The 21,785-nt window shown below is 35.9% G+C and overlaps 1 protein-coding gene across 1 annotated transcript in view; it reads left to right on the top strand.

The window, feature by feature from the left end:
* The window catches only part of IQCM (IQ motif containing M), a 234,099-nt gene that overhangs the window by 17,402 nt on the left and 194,912 nt on the right, over window positions 1-21,785 (top strand). Inside the window, exon 4 of the mRNA XM_090290157.1 lies at window positions 15,060-15,150. Within this exon, the coding sequence (XP_090146283.1) occupies window positions 15,060-15,150 (91 nt within the window). The remainder of the gene's footprint in view (window positions 1-15,059; window positions 15,151-21,785) is intronic.

Raw genomic sequence — 21,785 nt, 5'->3', positions numbered from 1 at the left:
CAATTTGATTAAATCAGCTTTTTGCAACTGATTTTCTTTACTTATAGGCATACTGACATTTAGAAAACATTTAATGGCATCAGCGGTTAAATCAAATGAGTGGGCGAATTTCCTAATGGTTTATTTCTTACACATATTTTAATTACCCAGATCTACAAATTTGGGACACTCCTCCCTTTGAAAAAGGAATGTTTTCCAGGTGTTGATTTTCACTGTAGCTAGAGGTTGCACTCCTTTTGTGGTTGTCCTTCAAGTTTTTTTTTTTCCTTGAAATTGGAGTGAATTTCACATCGTCCTAGATTTGTTCTTGACCATGAGGAAATATTTGCACTGCTTAAAAGAGCAGCTTCTGTGGCTGGGGAGGGTGGGTAACAAGAAGACCCCACAGTTGTGAACACATGCTGCAGACATAGTCCAGAATGAAGGTCTGTATATGAATGATGACGGGAGTCCAATAAATGTGTCACTTAATAAACTCACTGCACCTGCTAGGAGAATCTGAGATTTAGAAACTAAAATGGAAAATAAAGGTCTGGTTCCCTTGCTGTATGATCCTGGCCGGATTATTTAACATATTGATCCTCAGTTTCCTGTTTTGTTCAAATGGTGATGATAAAAATAGCTGCTGACTATATTGTTGAAGGACTAAATGGGATTTCTGTGCGAAAGCCGAATGTAAACTATAGAATACTGGGCACATTGTTAATGACGTATTGGAAAACTCATGAGAGCATATATGCTAATGTAGAAAGTTGATGGCTGTCTATGAGTGTAAAGCAGGTACAAAGTGCATTTCCAAAAAGAAAATTTGCTGGGAAATGAGTGGGCTGAAAGTGCTCCCTCCCTTCCTTTACTTCCCTTTGGTCAACAGATTGTAGGCAAACATTACACTTGGTAGGGAATCCAAAGAGTGGTTTGATCCATTTACTTGGTGGTTATCTGAGAAATCATATTCTAGTTTTATGTAAATGTGTTCAAACTACCTTGGTACCCTAGTGTGTCATCTGGTTTTAGAGTTTTGTGTATCATGTGGTTTTAAATAGTTGATAAAACCTTAACTACTTAATAAACTGCTGGGGAACAACTATGACAAACGTTGTTGGCATCAACTATACCGGGGAACAGGGTTTTCAGCCGAAGGGTCTTAATGACGAGTGGGGCCAGTTTCCACCCTGTGTCACCTTGGTTTCTGCTTCTGCTATGAGTCACAAAACTGGTCAGCTCTGCGGCCCCGAGCTTTGTGACTGGCTCCATGTGAGTCAGATTCCTCTTCTGTCTGCCGGTTAGTATTGTTGGCAAGTCGATGTAGATAAATCACAGAAAAAGGGCCAAACCCACTTGAGGACAAACTGCATATCCTGGTTTGGAGAGCATCCTGGGTTCTTCACGTAGACTTCATTTTATTTTAGACATGGGGAAACTATCACTCCTCATGCAAGGCGAGAAAGTGTGTCAAGGTGTTTGAGGACTTTTCCCTAAGACAAATAGTGGTATGAAATGTGAAGAAAGCCAAGAGCTGGTAAGAAAACAAAGGAAGAAATAATCATTGACAAATAGCTGTTTACTTCACTGGAAAATGATCCTAATCAGGAATTTGCATTTCTTTAAAGTCTTTTTTGTTAGTGATAATATCTCTATCCCTATTTCTCAAAAGGCAATTATCACATAAAATGGCTTATAATAGAAGTGTTATTGTTTTCCTAGCGTTCAGCATGTGAGATTTTTATTGGCATGCTTACTTTTTTTCTAAGCACCTGCAATTATATTTGTATTCTGACAAAATATAGTGAAGGTGGCACTTAAATCTCCCAAGTTTCTGTCTATGATCCTAAGTAATTTTACGGTCTTTTTCAGCTCTGTTTTCTGTAACAATTTCAATTGCAATTAAGGCACAGAAGTATCATTTGCAAAGTTTCCACAAAGAGAATATATTCTGGGTTTTGGTGCTAGATGACATTATACTAACTTGCTTTTAATTAGTGTGGCAGATCTAGGATTAGCTCAAGATCAGAACCTTAGCAGCAAGGCTGTAAGATCTTAGCTTTAATGTGGGAAAAAATCTGACTGTGTGAGGAAAGAAGAAAGGGGGTGGTGGTGCTGGCATCTGTCATTGGTCATTTTGAGTGGCTGGCAGGATGGGATGTTGATGGAAGTGCAGTGAATTGCCTGAGAACCAGGAAGAGGAAGATTGCACATGCTACAAATTCCTTTCCTGGTTCTAGATGAAAACATGAGACTCTAATTCTACTGAGAATAGGTAATGAACTTACCTTAGATGTCTACTAAGAAAAGGTAATGAAATACATGTGAGCTACCCTAATTAGCATCCGTGCAACAGTCATACATTTACTGAGCATCTTCATAGGCTCTGTGAAGGGTCTGGAATTTTCTCCTGTTTACAAGCTAAAAAGTTAGACTGCCACAGTTTCATGGGTGCAGATGGGAGAAGATGCAGAATCGGGACCTGGCAGAGCCAAGTACTCTGTTATTCACAGCACAGCATGCAGGCTGAGCTTCATGTCCCTATCACTTCCCCATGCCCCCAAGTCCCATGAGGCCATGTGGAGAGGTTCTGGTGGATGCTGTACTTCTGATGGGCTTGTATTACTGCTAAGAGATGTGAGCTTGGGGAATCTGGCTTTTAGAGTAAGCATGTTCATTGTCCTCAAGATTGCTTGCTGGGAATAGAACCCTGAAAAACAGACTGGGTAAAGAGCAAAAAGTTGGCAGAGCCTGGCATCCTTGGCACCAATACAATTTTCGGGGATGCTCAGGACCTGTGGGAGATTGATTGCCTCTTCCAACACTAAGGAACTCGTGACAATTCTGAGAAACAATAAGTGTTGATGCATCAATAAGTGTAATATGCATAAACTTTATGCATCTGTATTTGTAGTTTCCAAGCATTATTATTCCTTCTTTTTAGCACATGAAGAGTTTGAGGCTCAATATGTTGAAATAAGAAACTAAGATCACAAATAAATGGCACAACAGGCACCACAACACAGAGTTTTTAACTCATAGTCTAATGTTATTACCATTAACCTGTTTTTGCACCACTACTGAAGGATTTTCAGCCCATGACGGCTCTGTGTTTTAGTGAGGGCTTTTCCATTATCTTATTTAGTGCTTTGTGCATCTCAGAAAATGAGCACTCCTTTTGATTTTATTGGTCTAGCATGTTCCTTCATCATTTCCTCCATTTAGCTTAGATAAATCTGTTCATTTCTAAAGATCTGTGGGTTTCAAAGTTCTAGGAAATAGGTTCAGAACAGCAAAATTGTCTGTTGTCATAGAATTGCAGAGTTGTAGAAATACAAAGTGCATCAGGCACAATTTAGTGTAACTGTTACACCTCCGTTTTGTGAATAAGAAAGCAGAGATTCCAGCATGCCAGGGTGAATGCCACCCAAGGTCAAAGGTCTTATTAATGGGAAAGAGAAGATCAGAACCCAAGTTATTCGATTTTAATCTAAAATTCAGAATTTTTGTCCTTGTACTACATTGTATTCTGAAAGAAAAAGAATTCAAGCAGATTGGTAGAAGCTTAGCACCTTCTCATTATGTGTTTCTAAAGTTCTGTTTAATTATAATAGCACTTCAGAATAATTGATCTAAGTATTGAAATGACCACAGAATTATAGTTCCCTGAAATCATGAGTTAGAAGCTGACATGCCTTCCTAAGATCAGTAGGTAACTGCAAAATAGCTAGTGTGATCAGAGGGGAGAATGGTGTCCACGGAAAACTAGAGAAACCACACTCATTCAGACACACTTTGATTTAACATTTCTTGAAGGTTGCATGCTCCCCAAATCTATGCCTGTCTCTGAAGTTGGCCCTCCAGCTGCCATTTTGCAATGCCTGAGTTGTATAACATGGGTTTGAAAGATTTTCTATATTCTTTAATGTGATTTTGTCAAATAGGCTTTCAGAGCTAAGTAGGATATTAGTTGTCAGCAGCTCTAACCCCTTATTTTGCTGAAAGAGAAACAAAGCATATTCAGTCACTTGCTCAAGTCAACAAAGCTAGTTTGTCAAACCTGCTGTGACTAGAACCAGATTTACAAACCTCTAGTCCCATGTTCTTTCTTTATTATTAAAATAGCTTCTTATTCTGCATAAGATATTATTCTCTAATTCTATTTCTGGCTTAGACCATGTATTTTATAGCTTTTGTTAACCCCACAGCATCTGACAGAAGGTTTGATATACAAAGAACAACATGCTCATAGCTAAATAAAATGTACACAAAACATGATTGACTGAAGGCCATATCATGTCTTTAGAGACAATAGTTAGAGGCCTTGGCCTGCTGTTTAAACCAGTCGTCGTCGTCGGCAGCCGTCCGTCTCGAGAGACGATGGTGTAGCTTCTTAAGAGTCTATCTGCACCGCCGAGAATGGTTGTGCAGTCCGACTCGGGAGTGACATGGTAGTATCTGTCTCCTCCCGTGTTGAATCGACATCTTGCGATGACGCTGAAGCTACAGAGCCTGGGCAGGGTAATATGGAGGGTCTGCTGTTGCCCATGCAGCAGACCCCCCTTCTCTTCGCAGCTGAAGGGTCCAAGGGAAAGACGGAGTCGATACAGCTTGGGTTCAGGTGCGCCGCAGGAGTTGCCGGTGTTGACTACAACGTCAAACCGCCTTCGGGACTCCGGCTCCGGATTTTCTGTCGGGGTTTACTCCCTTAGCCTTTCCCCTGAAGAGGTATGCCGCTACCTTTTGTGGGGAGGTTGTGATAGTTATGAAGTTTCGCAGGTATTTTGTGACCCATTTCTTTTACCTCCTCCCCCCATGTACTTCTAAACATTGCCCCTGGGAAGTGTTAATTTTAGCTTTACCATGAATTACAGTTAATTGATTTTGAGACCTTTTTGTTAATGTCATGAGGCTGTCTGATACCATTTCAGTACTTTGGGGCTGTGGTAAATCCAGAGTCAGAGCGTCCCATACAGGTAGCTAATATAGGTAACCAAATTAAGTTGAAACCTTTTTAATAGTGTAACATTACTGTTTCCTAGTAGCCTACTTTTATCCTTGCGGTGAAGAAGTTGTATGTTTTGAGGCTCTTTTTGTTTGTCTGTGTTAAGCATGTAACTGTATGCAAGGGCAAGTTGCCAATGTAGAATAAAATATAATCAATAGAGACAGTGTTGCATTTTTAGTGTGGCCTTGTCAAGCTAGAGTTTAGATTAAGGTGGGGACACAATGCAGACCATGCTAGCATTCTGACTGGATTAGCTTTTCTTGTGCATTTGCCCATTTTGTGGAATTTGGCCCCGTCCTTGCATACCCACTTTCAGGATTACCCTGGATAACTGTGGAAATATTTAAAGCTGAAGTAGTGCTAGCAACATATCAGCATTATTAGTCACTTTTTGTTTCTACATTAAGCACTAGATTAACAAATTAATCTCTTACTTTCTAGTAGTTAATTGTAATCTTCCAGATAGACACATTAGAAGCATAAATTCCCTCTTTCCACCTGGAAAATTTTTTTTTAAATGTCAGTGGAAAATAATTTTATATATTAAAAAGTTATTCAGAGCTTGCCTAAACATATCACCGCTTGAGTTTCCATCTGCATTTGCTTATTTTGTTTTCTTTTCATGCTTACCAGTGGCTCTCAGTTTCTATTTGTAATGAAACATACCAGACATTTCAACTTGAGGAGGCATGTTGTGCAGTTGGAAAGACAGAGAGAGGAAAAGGAGAAATTCTAGTGCTTAATTTATGCCAAGGCTCATTCTCTTGTGTAAAGTTTCCTTTTTTAATTTTTTGCATCTTAATGTGTTTATTATTATTTATTCAGTAAAAAATTTGGTTGACTATTGGACAGTTTATGCTAAGAAAATAATACATATAGTGTTTGAATGCTCTAATGTCAAACTGCTCAATTACTTAGAAAAGACACAATGGGAAGGAAAAATGAGTTTCTCTAGATTCCCTCAGGTGATATCCTTAGTGGATAAAGGAGTTCAGATAAATTTACATTTTGTCTCAGTGAAAACCGAAAGAGGTAATAGAAATGTTAAAGTGTAAAGTAAAGGAGTCATCAGTAAGAGTACATTGTCAGAAATAGAAAGTATCTCATGCTGGTGTTTTATGAAATTGCTGGGGAAATGCCTATTGTTATTTGCAGATGCCGGTCGATATATTGTTGTTTATTATCAGTCTCAATGCACTTACATTTGTTGCAGATCTATGTCATTCTATCTTTGTTTAAATAGATTGACTTTAACACATTAAATGGAAACATTTGTCAAGACATATACATGGACATTCACTCAATATTTATACTGGATTAGACCAGGTGACTGGATGAGGCTTTTGGGTTTATTATGTTAGAGCATATGGGCAACTTGCAGGCTAGAAAAGACGCATGGTGTTTGCAATTTCATTCTAATTATAGAATCTTATCTACATCAATAAAAGTTTATATTTAACTTTGTAAGAACTGTATGCAGTGAGCAAAATAATAGCATGAACTCATGTATCTGGGAAACATAAATTAGATTTTGATAAAAAATAAATTGATTCTTGATAAAGTTCTGAATGTTAACAGGACAAAAATTCCCATCTGACTATAACCATTTTCTGTTCCTGCAGTAACTTTTTCAGTGATATAGGCTTTTTTTTTTTTTTTTTTTTTTTTTTTGCGCCCACATATAGCAAGTAACTGTGAAACATTTCAAACCTCAAAGTGCCACTAAAACTGTGAAGTATGAAATGGAAGTGGCACAGCCTGTGAGGCGCAGTGCATAGCAGTCCTCGGTAATTCACTGAGTGCGTGCAAGGGAATGACAAGGCCACTGCAGGATGCAGCATGATGGATGTTACAAAAAGCAACAGATAAAACAACCTTCATTTGCAAACACTCCCTAATGCCTTACAGGTATCACCTTCCGTGTTTGGCAGCCCTGCCCAGGAATTGCGCCCTTCTCACCCCGTGAATATCTGCTGTGAGAAATAAAATTAGAAATGAATATCCTGCTTGCTATGTTAAGGTTACCAAATGGTTATGAGGAAGGGCTGTGGTAGCTCAGGATTCTCCACAAATACTCTTTTCCCCCTCCCCCAACATGTGAATGTGATTAGTTTGACATTGGTCTGTATTTATATCTGTCACCCACTTCTGATTATTGCTTCCTTCCTTGGTTTCCTCAGATGACATTCCAGCTAGGATCGAATGAGTCCTTTGAGTTCCCAAAATCTGACTCAGGGCCTAAGTTAGCGTGTCCGTATGTGTATACTTGCTTCTGGGACTCAGTTAGGATATTTGTACAGCTCACGATTGCGAAACATGTTCGGAAGGACTAGGGATTATTACCAACTCTCCTCAATCCCCTAGAAAGCACACAATTCGAAGGAAAGAAGAGTTCACCCTACGATCCTTCCTGTGGATAACAGGAATCTTGCTAGGTCAAGGGAGTGTTGGTGAAATTATGTTTTGTCTTAGTGAAAAGCAAAGAAGATAAAAATATTAATGACAACGGCAAGAGCTCCCTATTTTCTGAGTGCTTAGAAACAGTACTTTATATGTAGTTAGTTTATAACTTATTTAACACATTGCAATCTAATTTGCAATGTGTTAAATAGGCTAAGAAGTATCCTTTCCCACTTTTAAGAATGAGGAAACTAGAGCTCAGAGAGGCTAAGTGGCTTGCTGAAGGTTGGAGTGGAGCCCCAAACTCAGTCTGCTGTCATCGAGTCTCTTGCTGCTCAGTCTAAGTATATCACACTGGCTAGAGTGACGCATTTCCGGAAGGAATGAGTTCTTAGTGAGTTGCTTTTGAAACCCTTAGTGCCGAGAGATACTGCAAGAGAATGGTTAGTTTTAGAGGGTTTAGTACGTATCCAGCCGTGAGGCAAAGGAGAATAGTGCTGAGGTGTTCACTGAGGTCATGAGAAGCAGAAGGTCTTTCTTCCAGATGATGAAGGAGCATGGGGAACTGCAGATGTAGGAGCGTGGTGACGGACAGAGCGAGATGTAAGGAGCTGCTGCAAAAGCAGTGCATTTGAGACGTCAGGAGCTGCCTAGAGGAGAGGGTGAGAACTCAGAAATGCTTAAGTTTGGAAAGCAGTTTTGAGGAGCCAAATTAATTGCTGGACTAAATAAGACTCCAACATCTGGAAGTCAGTTCTTTACTCACCTCCGTGTGGGTCATCTGTGAAAAAAGAGGAGTATGTAAGCCCTGCTTCTATTAAAGTTTATATCTTTATTTGTAAATCTGTATATCTATGTATCCATCCATCCATCCATCCATCCATCCGTCCATTTATCCATCCGTTCTTCCAGTCATCCTTCCATCCATTCATACATATCTATTCTGACAAGAAACATGAGGTTTCTGGATCAGAGACACTATTAATTATTCAGATAGCATCTTACTTCAGTTTTTCCCATGATTCAGTTCCCTGTGGGGCAATTCAACGAGGGCAGATGTTACCCACATGTACAGTGGTGTTAGTACAACAGAAGAGGAACTCTGAAATTATTAATCTTGGAGCTTATTTAGGATATTTGACACATTTTCCTACCCTCCTTTGCAGAGTGGGGGGTGGGGATAGAGAAGGAGAGGGGAAGACTGAGAGGGCAGGAGAGAATGAAGGGGAGATAGAAAGAATGCTTTAGAAATATAAGCAAATCCATTACTCTGGGAAGAGCAGGGAAGATGATGGTCTCCGTGTCTATTGCTCCGTGGAACTGGATCTCTCATGAGGTCTCTGCTTCAACTCCTATGGCTTGTTTGCCATTCAAGCATCCTTAACTGGTGTGCCAAAATTTATTGCTTAGAAAGCCCTGACTATGTAGAAATGTGAAAATATTCATGGATAATTATTTTCTAGGACATTTTTTTAAAGTTATGTTTAAGGGAAAAATTTAGATTGGCTGACTAGGGATATACACAAGTATTTTTCCATCATATGGGTCAGGACCCAGTAAACCCATGCAAAGGCTCAGGTTTGCAAGAGTAATTGAAATGTAGCCTCATTTTAAAAGTTTTGATTTGATTTGTTATGCAGCATTATGATGACAATTTTGTGATATTAGTGAAGGTAGAGAGCAATGGACAAATTTTAGATATATTTTAGTGACAGATAATGAGTTTCTGGTTTGAATGGGTGACTATATGATGATGTCATTTACTGACACAAGAAAGATAAGAAAGAACAGTTTCTGGAGGAGAAAAATAAGAGTTCCATTAAATATATTTGAGATACTTATTACCATACATGTACATGTTCATGTATAAGACAACTGTATACATGAGTCTGAAATTTTGAGTACAGGTGTGGGCTGGAGAATAAATTTTAGTAGAGATATAATTTGTCCAAGGAATGGATGAAATCTCTCAGAGAACAAGTGATGTTGATGTAAACAAAAGGGCTCATGATAGAGACCTAAGGTACGCGGTTCTTTAGAAGTCAGATAGAAGAGGGAGAGTCAGCAAAGGAGACTGGGCAGACTGGTTTTTGTAGGAGGAAAACCAGGCGGAAGTGCTGTCACATAGTGCCTTTACAAGAGAGTCACCATTGTCACTGAGCATTGCTGAAGACACAGTAAAAAGGAGAGAGTGGGCATGACACCATGAAAGTCATCGTATCCTTGATAAGAGCAATGGCTATACAAGCTGGATTGGAGTGGATTGAAGAGTAAATGGGGTGAGGAAGCACAAAATGTAACCAGACAACCAGTTTCAACGTTTTCTATGAAGTGAAGAGAAATTGAATAGTAGCAAGGGAAATTTTTGTTTTGTTTTGCTATTAAGTATTAGCTCTGGTGACTACATTAAGAGGTCATTAAAAAGTTAAAACCTTTTATTGACCTTGGTCAATTCTTTTCCCACTCCTCTTGATATGTATCCCAAATCTTTACCACTCTCTTGGAGACCCTTATCCAACTTCTGTCCCCTTCTCTCAGTAAGTGACCTCACTACCCACTTCATGGAGAAAATAAAGGTGTTCTGGATGAACTTACTGGGAACTTATCAATAAGCCACCTGATCTACTTTCTTCTTTTCTAAGAAAATACCTCTTTTCTCTAGATCTTGGCTAAATTTTATTCTATCCCTTCCCTTCTCTGCCAGGAACGTATCTCATTTATTATGTGTTATTTGCTTTTTTTCTATGTTTTCAGCTTCCCTCCTTTCATTATATATATATATATATATATATCCTAAAAGCTTTCCATCTTAAAATATTATATATCGACATCAAAATATTTTGTTCTCAAATATATGTCCCTATGGTGACCATTTCATCTCTCTTCTTCTCTTTAAACCACACCTCTTGAAAAGAGTCTATGTTTATTATTTCCCAATATTTTGTCCCTTCAAACCAGTGAAGTTTTGTTTTCATGTCCATCTTGCCGTTAACTTTTCCAGCAATAATCTCCCAATTACAATGCTAAAGAATACCTTTCATTCCTTGTCTTCAATTTATGAGATAATGGAAGTAAATTTTCATAGCATTATGATTGGAATTACTCAATTATTTGCATAATTATTTCATCATAATTATTTCATCATTTGGTTAATTTTATTTCCCAGAATATAGCCTTCACAATCCCCAGGTTATTTCTCATATCCCTGGTGCCTAGCAGACTCCTGTCACATTCTAGGCATTCGGTAAATATTTGTTGAATGAATGATTGAATAAGTAGATGATGGATAAAAATACAATCTTTGTCCTGAAGAGACCACAAAAGAGTTCACAGTCTAGTGAGGAACTGGCATTCTATATTAACACATATGGGCTGGAAATTCCAACCGTAGAAAATCATATGACATCCACCCAGCCCACACACTAGAATGTGAAATGTCAGTAAATTGCAATCTGTCATTCTTGACTAATGAATCTGTCTATAAATTTGAAACATTGTTTTAATTTTGTTATAATTACTTCATATGAAACTAAGTACAATTTAAATAGTAGGTCTTAAAAAAGAGAAAGATGAGAAAAGTATTTTATAATCACTTTAATATACAAAATTAAAAAATCTCAGTTTTTGAAGGTAAAATATCTGGATTTAAACAATGTGAGACACTTTTATAGTATCATTAAATCTCTGCATATAAGAGAGCTTAAAGTTCATCCAGCCCAACTATTTTTATGGTATAAAATCCGCTCTATAATTTTCTCCAGAAAGTTCTTATCAAATCTCTGCCGGGAGACACCTACTATGGGGAATACACTCCCTTTTATGGTACCCAGTTTCTGAATTATTAAAACTCTAAATTCTACTTTCCATAATACCCTCTAGGTCCTAAATGAAATAAGTCAGACAGAGAAAGACAAATACCTTATGGTTTAATTTACATGTGGAATTTATAAAAGTAAAACAAACAAAACAAAACTGATAGAAAAGGAGATCAAACTGGTGGTTGCCAAAGGGGAGAGAAGGGAAGGAATGGGTGAAAAAGTGAAAGTGAATATTGTCAATAATATTATGTTTGTACACTGACTGATGACAATGATCACATTGTAAAGTATATAAATATCCAATCACTATGTTGTACACTTGAAACTAGTATAGTATTATATGCCAACTATATTTTTAAAACCCTCTGAACTCTAGAAAACTTGTTCCTAGTAACTTAAACTTGTCCAGTTTAACTACTATATTTAAGATTGGCTGCTTTTAGCCACCTGAGTTAGAGCTCCTACTTTTTTTTTGGAAAGGAGGACATAAAAGAATTTGTTATGGTGGTTGGGGCAGAAATGACGGTCGGTTGAAGGAGGAATGGCAAATCTATAGTAAGTGGTGATAGTAAAACTTTCATGTAACTGAATAAAAAGTATTAAATACTTTATTTATGGATTTGTTTAGTGTTCTATGAATGTGTTAGGTATTACAATGAGTATTGCAAATTGTTTTAATGTTTAGAACAACTGGTGTTTCCTGAGTCGAGTCCTGAAATGCAAATGGCTAGCAAAATGGGGGAAAGTATTGAAGGCATTTCTTTATTCGACACATTTTTATAGAGCACCTGGAAATCAAAAATGGGAGAGAAAAAGAGAAACAAAAGATTGAGGGCAGAGCCCAGCTTCTGTAGCTGGTCCTTTCTGCACATATCTTGTGGTCATGACATTTTGTTTTCATTGCTTGATCAAGGCACAGAATAATATTCATGAAACATGTAAGGTGGGAAGTCACTACAGAGACTCCTCAAATTTGGGTCTCCCCTGAAGGTGATGCCATCAATGAATGGCTACACCAGGAAAGTAAAAAGTCTTGCTTTGTGAGAAGGAAATAGCAAGGAAACTTGAGTGTCTTAGCCTTGGCTCTGAGCGAAGGAAAAACAAAGTTTCCTCTTATAATTTATAACCACAAACAGCCTCACCTGGGATTGAATCAAAATCGATATTACTGGAATCTCAAAAATCCCTAAGTGAGAGACTTGTTTAATGTTATTATGAGTTAAAAGTTTTCTCAACTGCCTGGAGGAAAATAAATTATTTCTCAAAGAATGGATCTCAATCCCAGCTTGCAAATAATTTCCATTCCTATGAAATATGAGTTTACAATTTAAAAAAATCTAAAAGAAATTAACCTGGGAATGAGAGACCTAGTCCTTCAGTTCTTCCAAAATGAAATTAGATTTACACAGACCATAGACATTAGAATTTTCTGATAAAGAATAGAAAATAAGTATGCTTAATATATTTAAAAAGTAAAAGTATCAAAATGTGAATGAACTAGAGACTATAAAATGTTCAGGAAGATTTGATAAAGAACCAAAGGAACTACTAGAAATAAATATATAATAATTTAAACAAGAAATTTAGTAAGTTTTAAATATGAATTTAATAAAGCTGAAGATAAGAAATAGTAAACTATAGAAGGTATCTTAAGAAATTTGTAAAATAAGCACAAAGACATGGAAAATATGAAAGACTAAGCTCTGGGGAGCATATTGAGAATTTTTAACATGAATCTACTAGAATTTTCTGATTAGGAAACACTAGAGAATAGAGAGCAAGGTAATTTTAATTTAAAAAAATGTATACTTACTGATTTCAGAGAGAGAGAAAGAGAGAGCAGGAAAGGAGAGGGAGAGAAACATTGATATGAGAGAAACATTAATTGGTTGCCTCTCGGGATCAAATCCACAACCTAAGGTATGTACCCTAACTGGGAATCAAACCAGCAATCTTTTGATCTACTGAAAGATGCTCCAACGAACCGAGCCTCACCAGCCGGGATGAGAGCAAGCCGATTTTAGAAGAGATAGAGACCACAGCTCCTTGGAGGCCTGATTCCAGGTCTTGGACAGGGAAAGGACAAAGTGAGCCTAGAACCCTTATAGTGGCAGCAATGAAGGAGTGTTCAAAAACCAATGGAAGTATGTCAAAATGGTACAGGAGGTGACCAGACAGTTTTGGCACTATAAGCGTTGAAAACAATAAAGTTGGAAGTAGATTATAACATACTGAGTGAAAAAAGAATTAATGTATTATATCCTTCATCTTCCCTCTCTCGGAGTTAGCATAGCTATTCTCACTAAGTAGATATTACTTAAACAAACAAAAAATATGCATATTAAATATCATTGTGATTAAGTTTGCAGGCTCCAAGGCTGGCCTGCCTGGCTTTAAACATTGACTCTGTCTACTGGCTAGCTATATAACTTCAAGAAAGTTAGCTTCTATTTTTTGTTTCAGTGTCCTCATCTGTAAAATGGAGATAAAAATAGTACCTAATTTATAGGATGGTTATGAGAATAAAATATGTTATCAATATACAGCAATTAACATACAGCTTGTGACAAATATTTTCAAATGTTTCTATGTTTAAGACTCAATCTTATGAATTTTTTCTCTAATTCACCTTAATATATTTCTCAACCTATTATGTGTCTTAACATAAAATGTACCTTGCGACCTCTATAGTTACCCTGCAAAGTAAGCAAGACAGAAATTACACTCTTTCCCTGGTTTAGGTACCCAAGGGTCCATGAGCTCTGGGGGCAATTGAACAGACTGATGAAGGCTGAACTACAGTCAGAAGGGTACAGGCTCCTTCCTTGGCTCTGCACCTTTAGACTTACAATATCTTGGGTACTCTGCTTTCCTCGTGTATAAAAGGGAACAATCACAGTGCTTCACCAAACAAACAAACAAAGAGCAATAAGGCACCGGTGTAACAGGGTTCGTAGGGAATGCTAACTAATAACACTGGTATTTTATAGAGTCAACAAATATTAACGTTCTGTTCTTCATTTCTCCAAAATTTTAATGTTCCATGTATATGTTTTCAATCTAATTTACATAATGCAGTCGACTCTGCTTTTCTGTCTGTTAGCCTTGAGACACCACTGGTTTGTAAATAATTCTAAAATTGAGGGTTTCGTTCTACCTTTAATATACTCTTTTATACACCTGAGGTAGTAGCTAGAAGGTACTTAATGTATGGCAATATTTTGTTGGAATGCTTAAAACTATACAGTAGTCCCATTGCCTGTAAAAAAATAAAAAGTAGTAGGTATTTTGAAAATATTTATGGAATTGTCTCTTTGGACTTGAAGAACTAGTTTATTTATTTATTTTTAAATAGAAAGTCTGCTTTTCCTGGACGTCAGTTTTTAAATCAAATGGATGAGATTTTGGAAGCACTCAGCGGTCCTGTTGATATTAACTAATGATTGCTGAATTATTTTAAACTGGCAGGCTCACCTGTAAAAACTAAGCCCTATGATGTTCGTGATGACAATAATGTTGATGTGTGTACACGGGCCATTTGTATCCATCGGGTTGCGTTGTGCTGCTGCCGACATTTCTGGGGAGCTCTCTCCTTCCTGATCTATGTAGTTCATTTACTCTATACTTTCACTGCTAAATTTTAGTAATTGCAAAACATCCGAGGAGCATGGGGTGGGCAAAATACACTCGAATGTGTTTTTAGAGCAACTCTGTGTTAGTAATTCTTTTTGAAAAATATTGTACTACTTGTTATTAAAAAATCTGTGATTTGCAACTTAACTTGAAAAATGCACTTATAACTTGAAAACTAATAGTCTACAATTAAAGTTGTTTTTTTTTTTTAATTCCAGAACAAGTTAAACTGTGTAAAATAGTGACTAATATTGAATCAGTGGGTAAAAAAATGGAGAAAGAAAAGCAACAGTACCATGGGAAGTCCAGGTAAAGTGTTCTAAGCTAATCGATAGGAAATTACTTTCCTTCTACTTTGCCAGTATTTCCTGACCAATTCTTGTGGTTTCTCAAGTCTATTAACACCCCATGCATGAGGCTAATTTTTCCTTCTGCTTGAGTCCCTCAAAGCAATGTCAATTATCAAAATTTTAGTCTTCAGTTCAATTAACTTTTGAACTGGATGTGTGAGTAGTTAAGCAAACCATCTGGGTTTTACAGTGCACAAGCTCAAATCCAATTTGTGGCTTTCTTGAGAAAAATGCCATATTTTATGATAATATTACATAAGTTTTGGATTTTAATAACTCATCTGCAGCAATTATAGAACAGAGTTAAGTTATAATTTTTCTTTTTTTCTTTTAATAATTTAAAGTTATTCTTTTTCTAACAAAGTGAAGCTGCTCTTACAAAGCATAGTTAGTAGGCAGGAATTTGGAGTATTGCTTCTGCTTCCCAAAGGTGTGGGGGGATGGGTCAGTTACTTTGCTAAATTATTCCACTAAATACCATCATCCTCTTCAAAATAATTTTATAATTGTGTATATGATTTTTGGCCCTAAAGCTAAAGCTGGGCCCTCTAAATTCCCTGTGGCACATTTTGCAAGAACATTTTTACTTGTAGAGTATAAATACTGCTCTGTTAAAATGTTTTTTTTCAGACCCTTGTCTGGTCATTATTATAACATGGCAGAAATTTGAGGTAATTGGCCCAATTATAAATAAGTGACATTTGAGAAAATGTTACAATGGCTATACAGAATGGCATCGATCTCCCAATATTTCTGCTTCAGAAATGTGTTTAACACGAGAAGATTCTTGTTTAGAAGCACCCACACTTTTGGCTTAAGTGTAATACGACACTCAAGTTTGGAAGAGTGGACTAGATATGTAGAGCTTTATTACTTAGGGTCTGGTTTTATCCATGATAAGATATTAATTGTGAAGGAAAAGAAATGATTGTATTGGGTATTTACTGGTTTATAAGAATTTCCTTTCTGCCTTTACCTAATTTAACCCAAAGTCCAGGTTGATTTAGCAGAGTGGTAGCTGTTAAAAGAGTAGTTAATATAGTGATTAAATCAAATAGTTTAGAATTTGAAGTAAGATTTTAATAACTAGAAACATTAACTAATTTAAAAACCTACATTTTTTAGTTTAGATAAGACCAGTAATCCAAGGATACTACATGAAAAAATAGTATAGACTCATATAAATGTATGATTTATTTCCTTTCCCCAAATTTGTCTCTGTTTGACTTGCTGAGGGAAAACAAAATTGAATACTTCTGCTTTTCAAATTTAAGTTCAAGGAAGTGAAGTTCTTTAATGTACCTTTGAATTTAAACTTCAAAGATTAATTATCATACATTAACTTAGTCTTTTTACGAAATAATGATAAATGGGGAGTGCATTCTAAATATTTATTTTCCATCAAGGAAATTCATTTATCATTCACTCATTTATGAGAGCAGATTTTTTTAGTTGATGATATTTGGTGCATTTGGAGGCATGAAAATTGCATTTCTGTAAATACAGTCTATAATTCAGGCAGGTGAGCCCATACTTCCCTTAGTTTCATGATCAGTAGGAGTTTCCTATGTGTGTTACATGACAATTTGCATTTCGGTTATTCTTATCAGTTTAATAACAGATGAAGATGTGTCATTTCACCTTAAAGCTTGCAAAATATTTTGCTTAAATGGATGAGTTATGGCCTAATTCTATTACAATCTTTCATTAATAGAGAATCATTTCTAAAAATTCAATTAATAGTTATAATATTGAGATCTACATAATATTTAACCATAGATCAGATAAAATAAAGCAAAGCAAACTATGACTGATTAGTTTATCTTGACCCAGTCCTCAGTGACATACAGATATATTCAAGAATTTCAGATGGAGTTTTGCAGAACTGCCTGAATACTTACTAAGCATCTCCTATTTTCTCTTGGCAATATATTTTGTTATATTAGGTACACTTCAGTTCTTTGCCTAAATGGGTGTGACCACATGAATGACAACTATACTAATAGATCTTATAATTCAGCCATTTACTTATTATTTATTAAGTGCCTACTATGCACTTAATGTAAAACTTTGAACAAGACAGTTGCACTCTCCTCCCTCACAGACTCTACTCTTTGATGGGCAGAATGTTTTAGAGTACTACAAATTTCTTCTATATAGCATGTGCATTAGCAATTTCATTTCTGGGCATTTATAATAAAGAAATAATTGGATATACACATAGATATGAATACACAAAGACTTTTGTCCTTGTTCATAAATAACGAAAAATGAAAATAACCGAAAAGTCCAGCAGAAGAAGATTCATAAATAAACCATCAATATGTTAAATCCATGCAATGGAATGTTATATAATGGGCCAAAATAACAATGCACATCTTTGTACATTTACAAAGAAAGATTTTCATGGTATAAAGTGCAAAAGTAAACTAACAATTGTTTATACGTAAACAAAGAAAAGGTATGGAATATATCACACATTTTAATCATGACACATAGTGTCAGTATAAAGTAATAAGAAGAAGCTTAGTTCTTGAAGTCCTTCTCACTGCCTGGGTTCAAATTCTGGCTCCACGCATTTCTAGCTGAAATCATCTGAACTGTATACTACTTAACCCATAAATGTCTTAATTTATAAAATGGGTATAGTGATAGTAAGTACCTAGAGGCTTCTTATGAGGATTAAACGTGATAGTGCTTGGCTGATAAGAAGAATTTAAGGGTTTGCAATTAACACGAAAATATTAGAGAGGTGAATTAAAGGTAATTTAAATTTTCTCCCTTTTGCTTATTTGCACTTTCTAAAGTTTCTGCATAGTATATGGTTTTTGCTTCCACTGACTTGGTTGAAGCTCTCCAAGTCATCACAGGAAAACATGTTACTTAAAATCTTTTGCAAAATAGAGAAGAAATAGATATGATGCATGTTTATGTTTCTAATTTTTGTTAGCTTTTTTTGTTCAGAAAGTAAATGTTACTAATTGTCATCCATGGTCAGAGCCATCGAAATTTGGTATTATTTTGTCTTCATTCAGTATGAATATTTACAGAGGGCCTATGATGTGCCCTTGATGGTGAGGCACTGAGGGCACAACACATGCTGTCTTTGTTGACAGGAGCCAAGTAGTTTTCTCTCCAAGATTAGTATCTAATCCTATAACGTTAGTCCTGAAAGCTTGTGTTTCAGAACAGGACTAGTAATTCACCCAGAGCTATACCTTTCTATTTTTTGAAACAGAATGTTGGACTCATATGTCTTTCCCTTCACCAAATTTGGCTTCTCCTTACAACCCATGACCTCCCCTTTCATGGGGCTTCTGAAAGGAACTGGTGAGTCTCATTGTGTAACTGTTAGTAGTAGTGATTTTCATTATTTTTCATTCATTTAAAAGGCAAAGTGAAACAGCTAGTATTGAACAGTCATTTTGTTTTTATTTCATTTCAAATACTGGATCAAAAAGAAATTTCAGAAATAACTATTGATAATTTTTTAGCTCCTTTTTTGAACTGGAGAGATAGGATTTTTTGATGTATATGAATTTTGAAAGTGTTGGGAAAGTAAAATGATAAATTCTTATAATTTTAAAAAGTTCGGAATAGTTGAGTTATTGTTATTAAAACTACATAGTTCTTCAAAAGAAAATATAGATGATTCTTTAAAGTCCCTTAAGTGTGACTGAGAAACTCTTTGAAATGTGGTGAGCTGCTTGAAGACGTAGGCGGCTATTGATTCAAAGAAAATATTTTGTACTTTTCCCTCTTTTTAACTTATTACTCATATTCTTGAGCTTCAGGCTATCATTAAGAGAAAAAGCTTCTTGTAGAGTGGGACTATGATTAATTTTGGAAGACATTTTTGAAAATTTTCAGAATAACCTCCTCCTTGGGTTCCCAAGTCACTCCTGCCTGTAATTCCTTGATCCAACTACAGTTTTACAACCTTTATTTGTTAGGATTATTATGAAAGGAATTCCAGCATCAAGTGGAGGCTCATGAAACACTTTTTCATTTATCCAACCAGTTTTCCCCCAAACTATTAGTATTTGTGAATATAATGTCAGGATCTTGAACAGATATGATTGGTTGTTTAAGATTTTTATTTTAGTCTTGATCAGATAATCTGAGGCCCTGGGTTAGTGAAATAATGCGTGGGTCTCAACTGAGCCTAGAACTGAATATGCATGTGAAGAAGTAACTGCTGTCAACAGTTCATCATGAGGCATACGTTCAATGAATGAAATTGTTTGAATAGATAATAATCTTGAAATCAAATAATCCTAAAACCTGAGGTTTATAGTCCTTAACTACCTCATAAGTGAAAGTTCTACTAATTCTGTGACATTTAGAATTTTTTCAGGTCATGCTAAGGGTTGACGGGAGCCTCTATTTACAAATCCCGTCCGCCCCAGATGAATCACCTGTGTCCTTCCCTTGTGCAGGAGCTTCTGAGCTCATTCAAGTGTCAGGAATTCTCATGGCTTTAATCTGAATGTAGAAATTTACTTAAGCCTTCTTTTTTCCATATACCCAGAGCTTACTATACAGGGGCTTGACCGCTGTTTAGTGCTAAAGAAAAGATGGAAGGCCTTCTAAAAGATGGGTTGAGAGAATTCCAGTTACGAGCTATAGATCATTGTGAAATTGTGAGTGAAAGGCTGGCAAAACAGGCAGTACCTGCACAATATGTTCTGAGATTTGTTAACAGGTCAACCCGTGCAAATTTTTTTCCGCTGAAATATCTGAAATATTTACTTACAGAACCATAAATTTATGGAAACTGAAGACTCTCTGTACTTATCATAGTGATAAGTAACTGGCACATATTAGGCATGAATAGACACTTGTTAAATGAATGAATGAATTACTGAATGTAAATTAAAAGAAGCCACCTAAATGGAATATATTCTCTATGTTTCTATGTGTCTGTTCCTGTATAGTAGGCTAAAACATAATGACTACTAAAAGAAAAAAGAATTTGTGAATGTAAAATACAATAATAACAGTAATGAATATAAACATTCGAAAAATAAGACCAGCCACCATTTTTTAGTTCTTATTTACTGATATTCTGTAGACTCCAGAGATACCATTAAAATAAGGAAAATATTATGCAGTTTATATGCTTTAAAACCAAGTTGTTTTATGCTATAAGTCTCTCAGTGCTCACATAACTTCATGGGGAGTTGGAAAGTTGAACATGATGAAAGTATAAAAAATTGTAATAAAAATCATTATTTCCACATGCTACAGGGTAGCTATTCTTTTATTCCTTAAAATGAAATATATTTTTAATGAAATAAGAGGGGCATTTTTATTACTGCTTTGTTGTATGTGAGGTTTTCGTTTTGTCTTGTTTTTATCCAAACCTCTTCTTTTATAATTGAATTTTATTATATTTATTTTATGTTTTTTTGGTAAGGACAGAAATAGCTGAAGGCTTGTGGCCAACAACTTATTTTATATACGCTATTAATAAAATGTCAAATATGTGGATTTTCTTTTTGAATAACTTAGCTGTGGCCTTGGCTTTGTGTCTTGGGTGAAAAATAATGAATACTTTTTATATGCTTGTTAATTTTTTAGTTCATTTTAAGGTTATAGCCTAAAAATTTGCACGACAAAGCTTTTTCTCCACATAATTATTATAACTCTATTTAGGTTAGTAAGTTACAGCTTTACTGAATATCTGAAACAGTCACTGAGGCCTATTTAATAATAGAATGTAGCTTAAATTGTGAGAGAATGTAGATCTTGTGTTTTTTTCTGAGGTGTGTGGTAATTTACTAGGCTCTTAAACAAAAATTGCCCAATTCTTTTTTAGAATAAGTAAATTATCATTATTTAAGAAAATAGGAATTAAGAAAAAGTCATTATTTCTATTCATTTGACTTATATATAATATATAATTAATATATAATTTAGATACATGGTGTATAATATATGATATATAACATGTGTGATATGTAGTATATGATATAACACACACACACACACACACACACACACACACAAGGTCTGTCCAGAAGGTATCCAGCCTTGTAATATGAAAAATAAAGACATTTATTGAAGAAGATACAAGATACAAGAAACATTATACATAGGACAATGACACTTCAGTCAACTTCAAAGTAGGCACCTTGGCACCTCATATAATTCTACCAATTACCATCAGCTTCCCTGTCTTATTTTCCTGAATCTCATCAACAATCTGAAATCTCTTCCCTTTCAAAGGTGACTTGAGTTTTGGGAAAAGTCAGAAGTTGCAGGGCACCAAATCTGGGCTGTAGGGGGCTGAGTCACCTGGTGATCTGATGTTTTTCGAGATGGGATGCATGAGCAGGCGCATTATTGTGATAATGCTGCCAATTATCAGTTACCCATAGCCACACCTTCTAAATATTCTGAATAGTTTCTGTGGAGGAATGTTCATGCTTAACACAAAATTTGATGCAGTTTCGTTGTTCTACTTGCTCAGTCATTTTGAATGCCATGGTCACACAGTACACATGCTCACTCAATGGTGTCTACCACCCCCACTGACTAGTACAGTGAAGTTGTCATTGTTCACACATGTGCATCCACTCTCCTTGGCTG

Source organism: Furipterus horrens, unplaced genomic scaffold (genome assembly GCF_987537825.1).
Source record: "Furipterus horrens unplaced genomic scaffold, mFurHor1.1.pri manual_scaffold_10, whole genome shotgun sequence".
Taxonomy (NCBI): domain Eukaryota; kingdom Metazoa; phylum Chordata; class Mammalia; order Chiroptera; family Furipteridae; genus Furipterus; species Furipterus horrens.
Note: the sequence above shows the minus strand (reverse complement) of the source record. Positions and strands in the feature narration are given on the sequence as shown.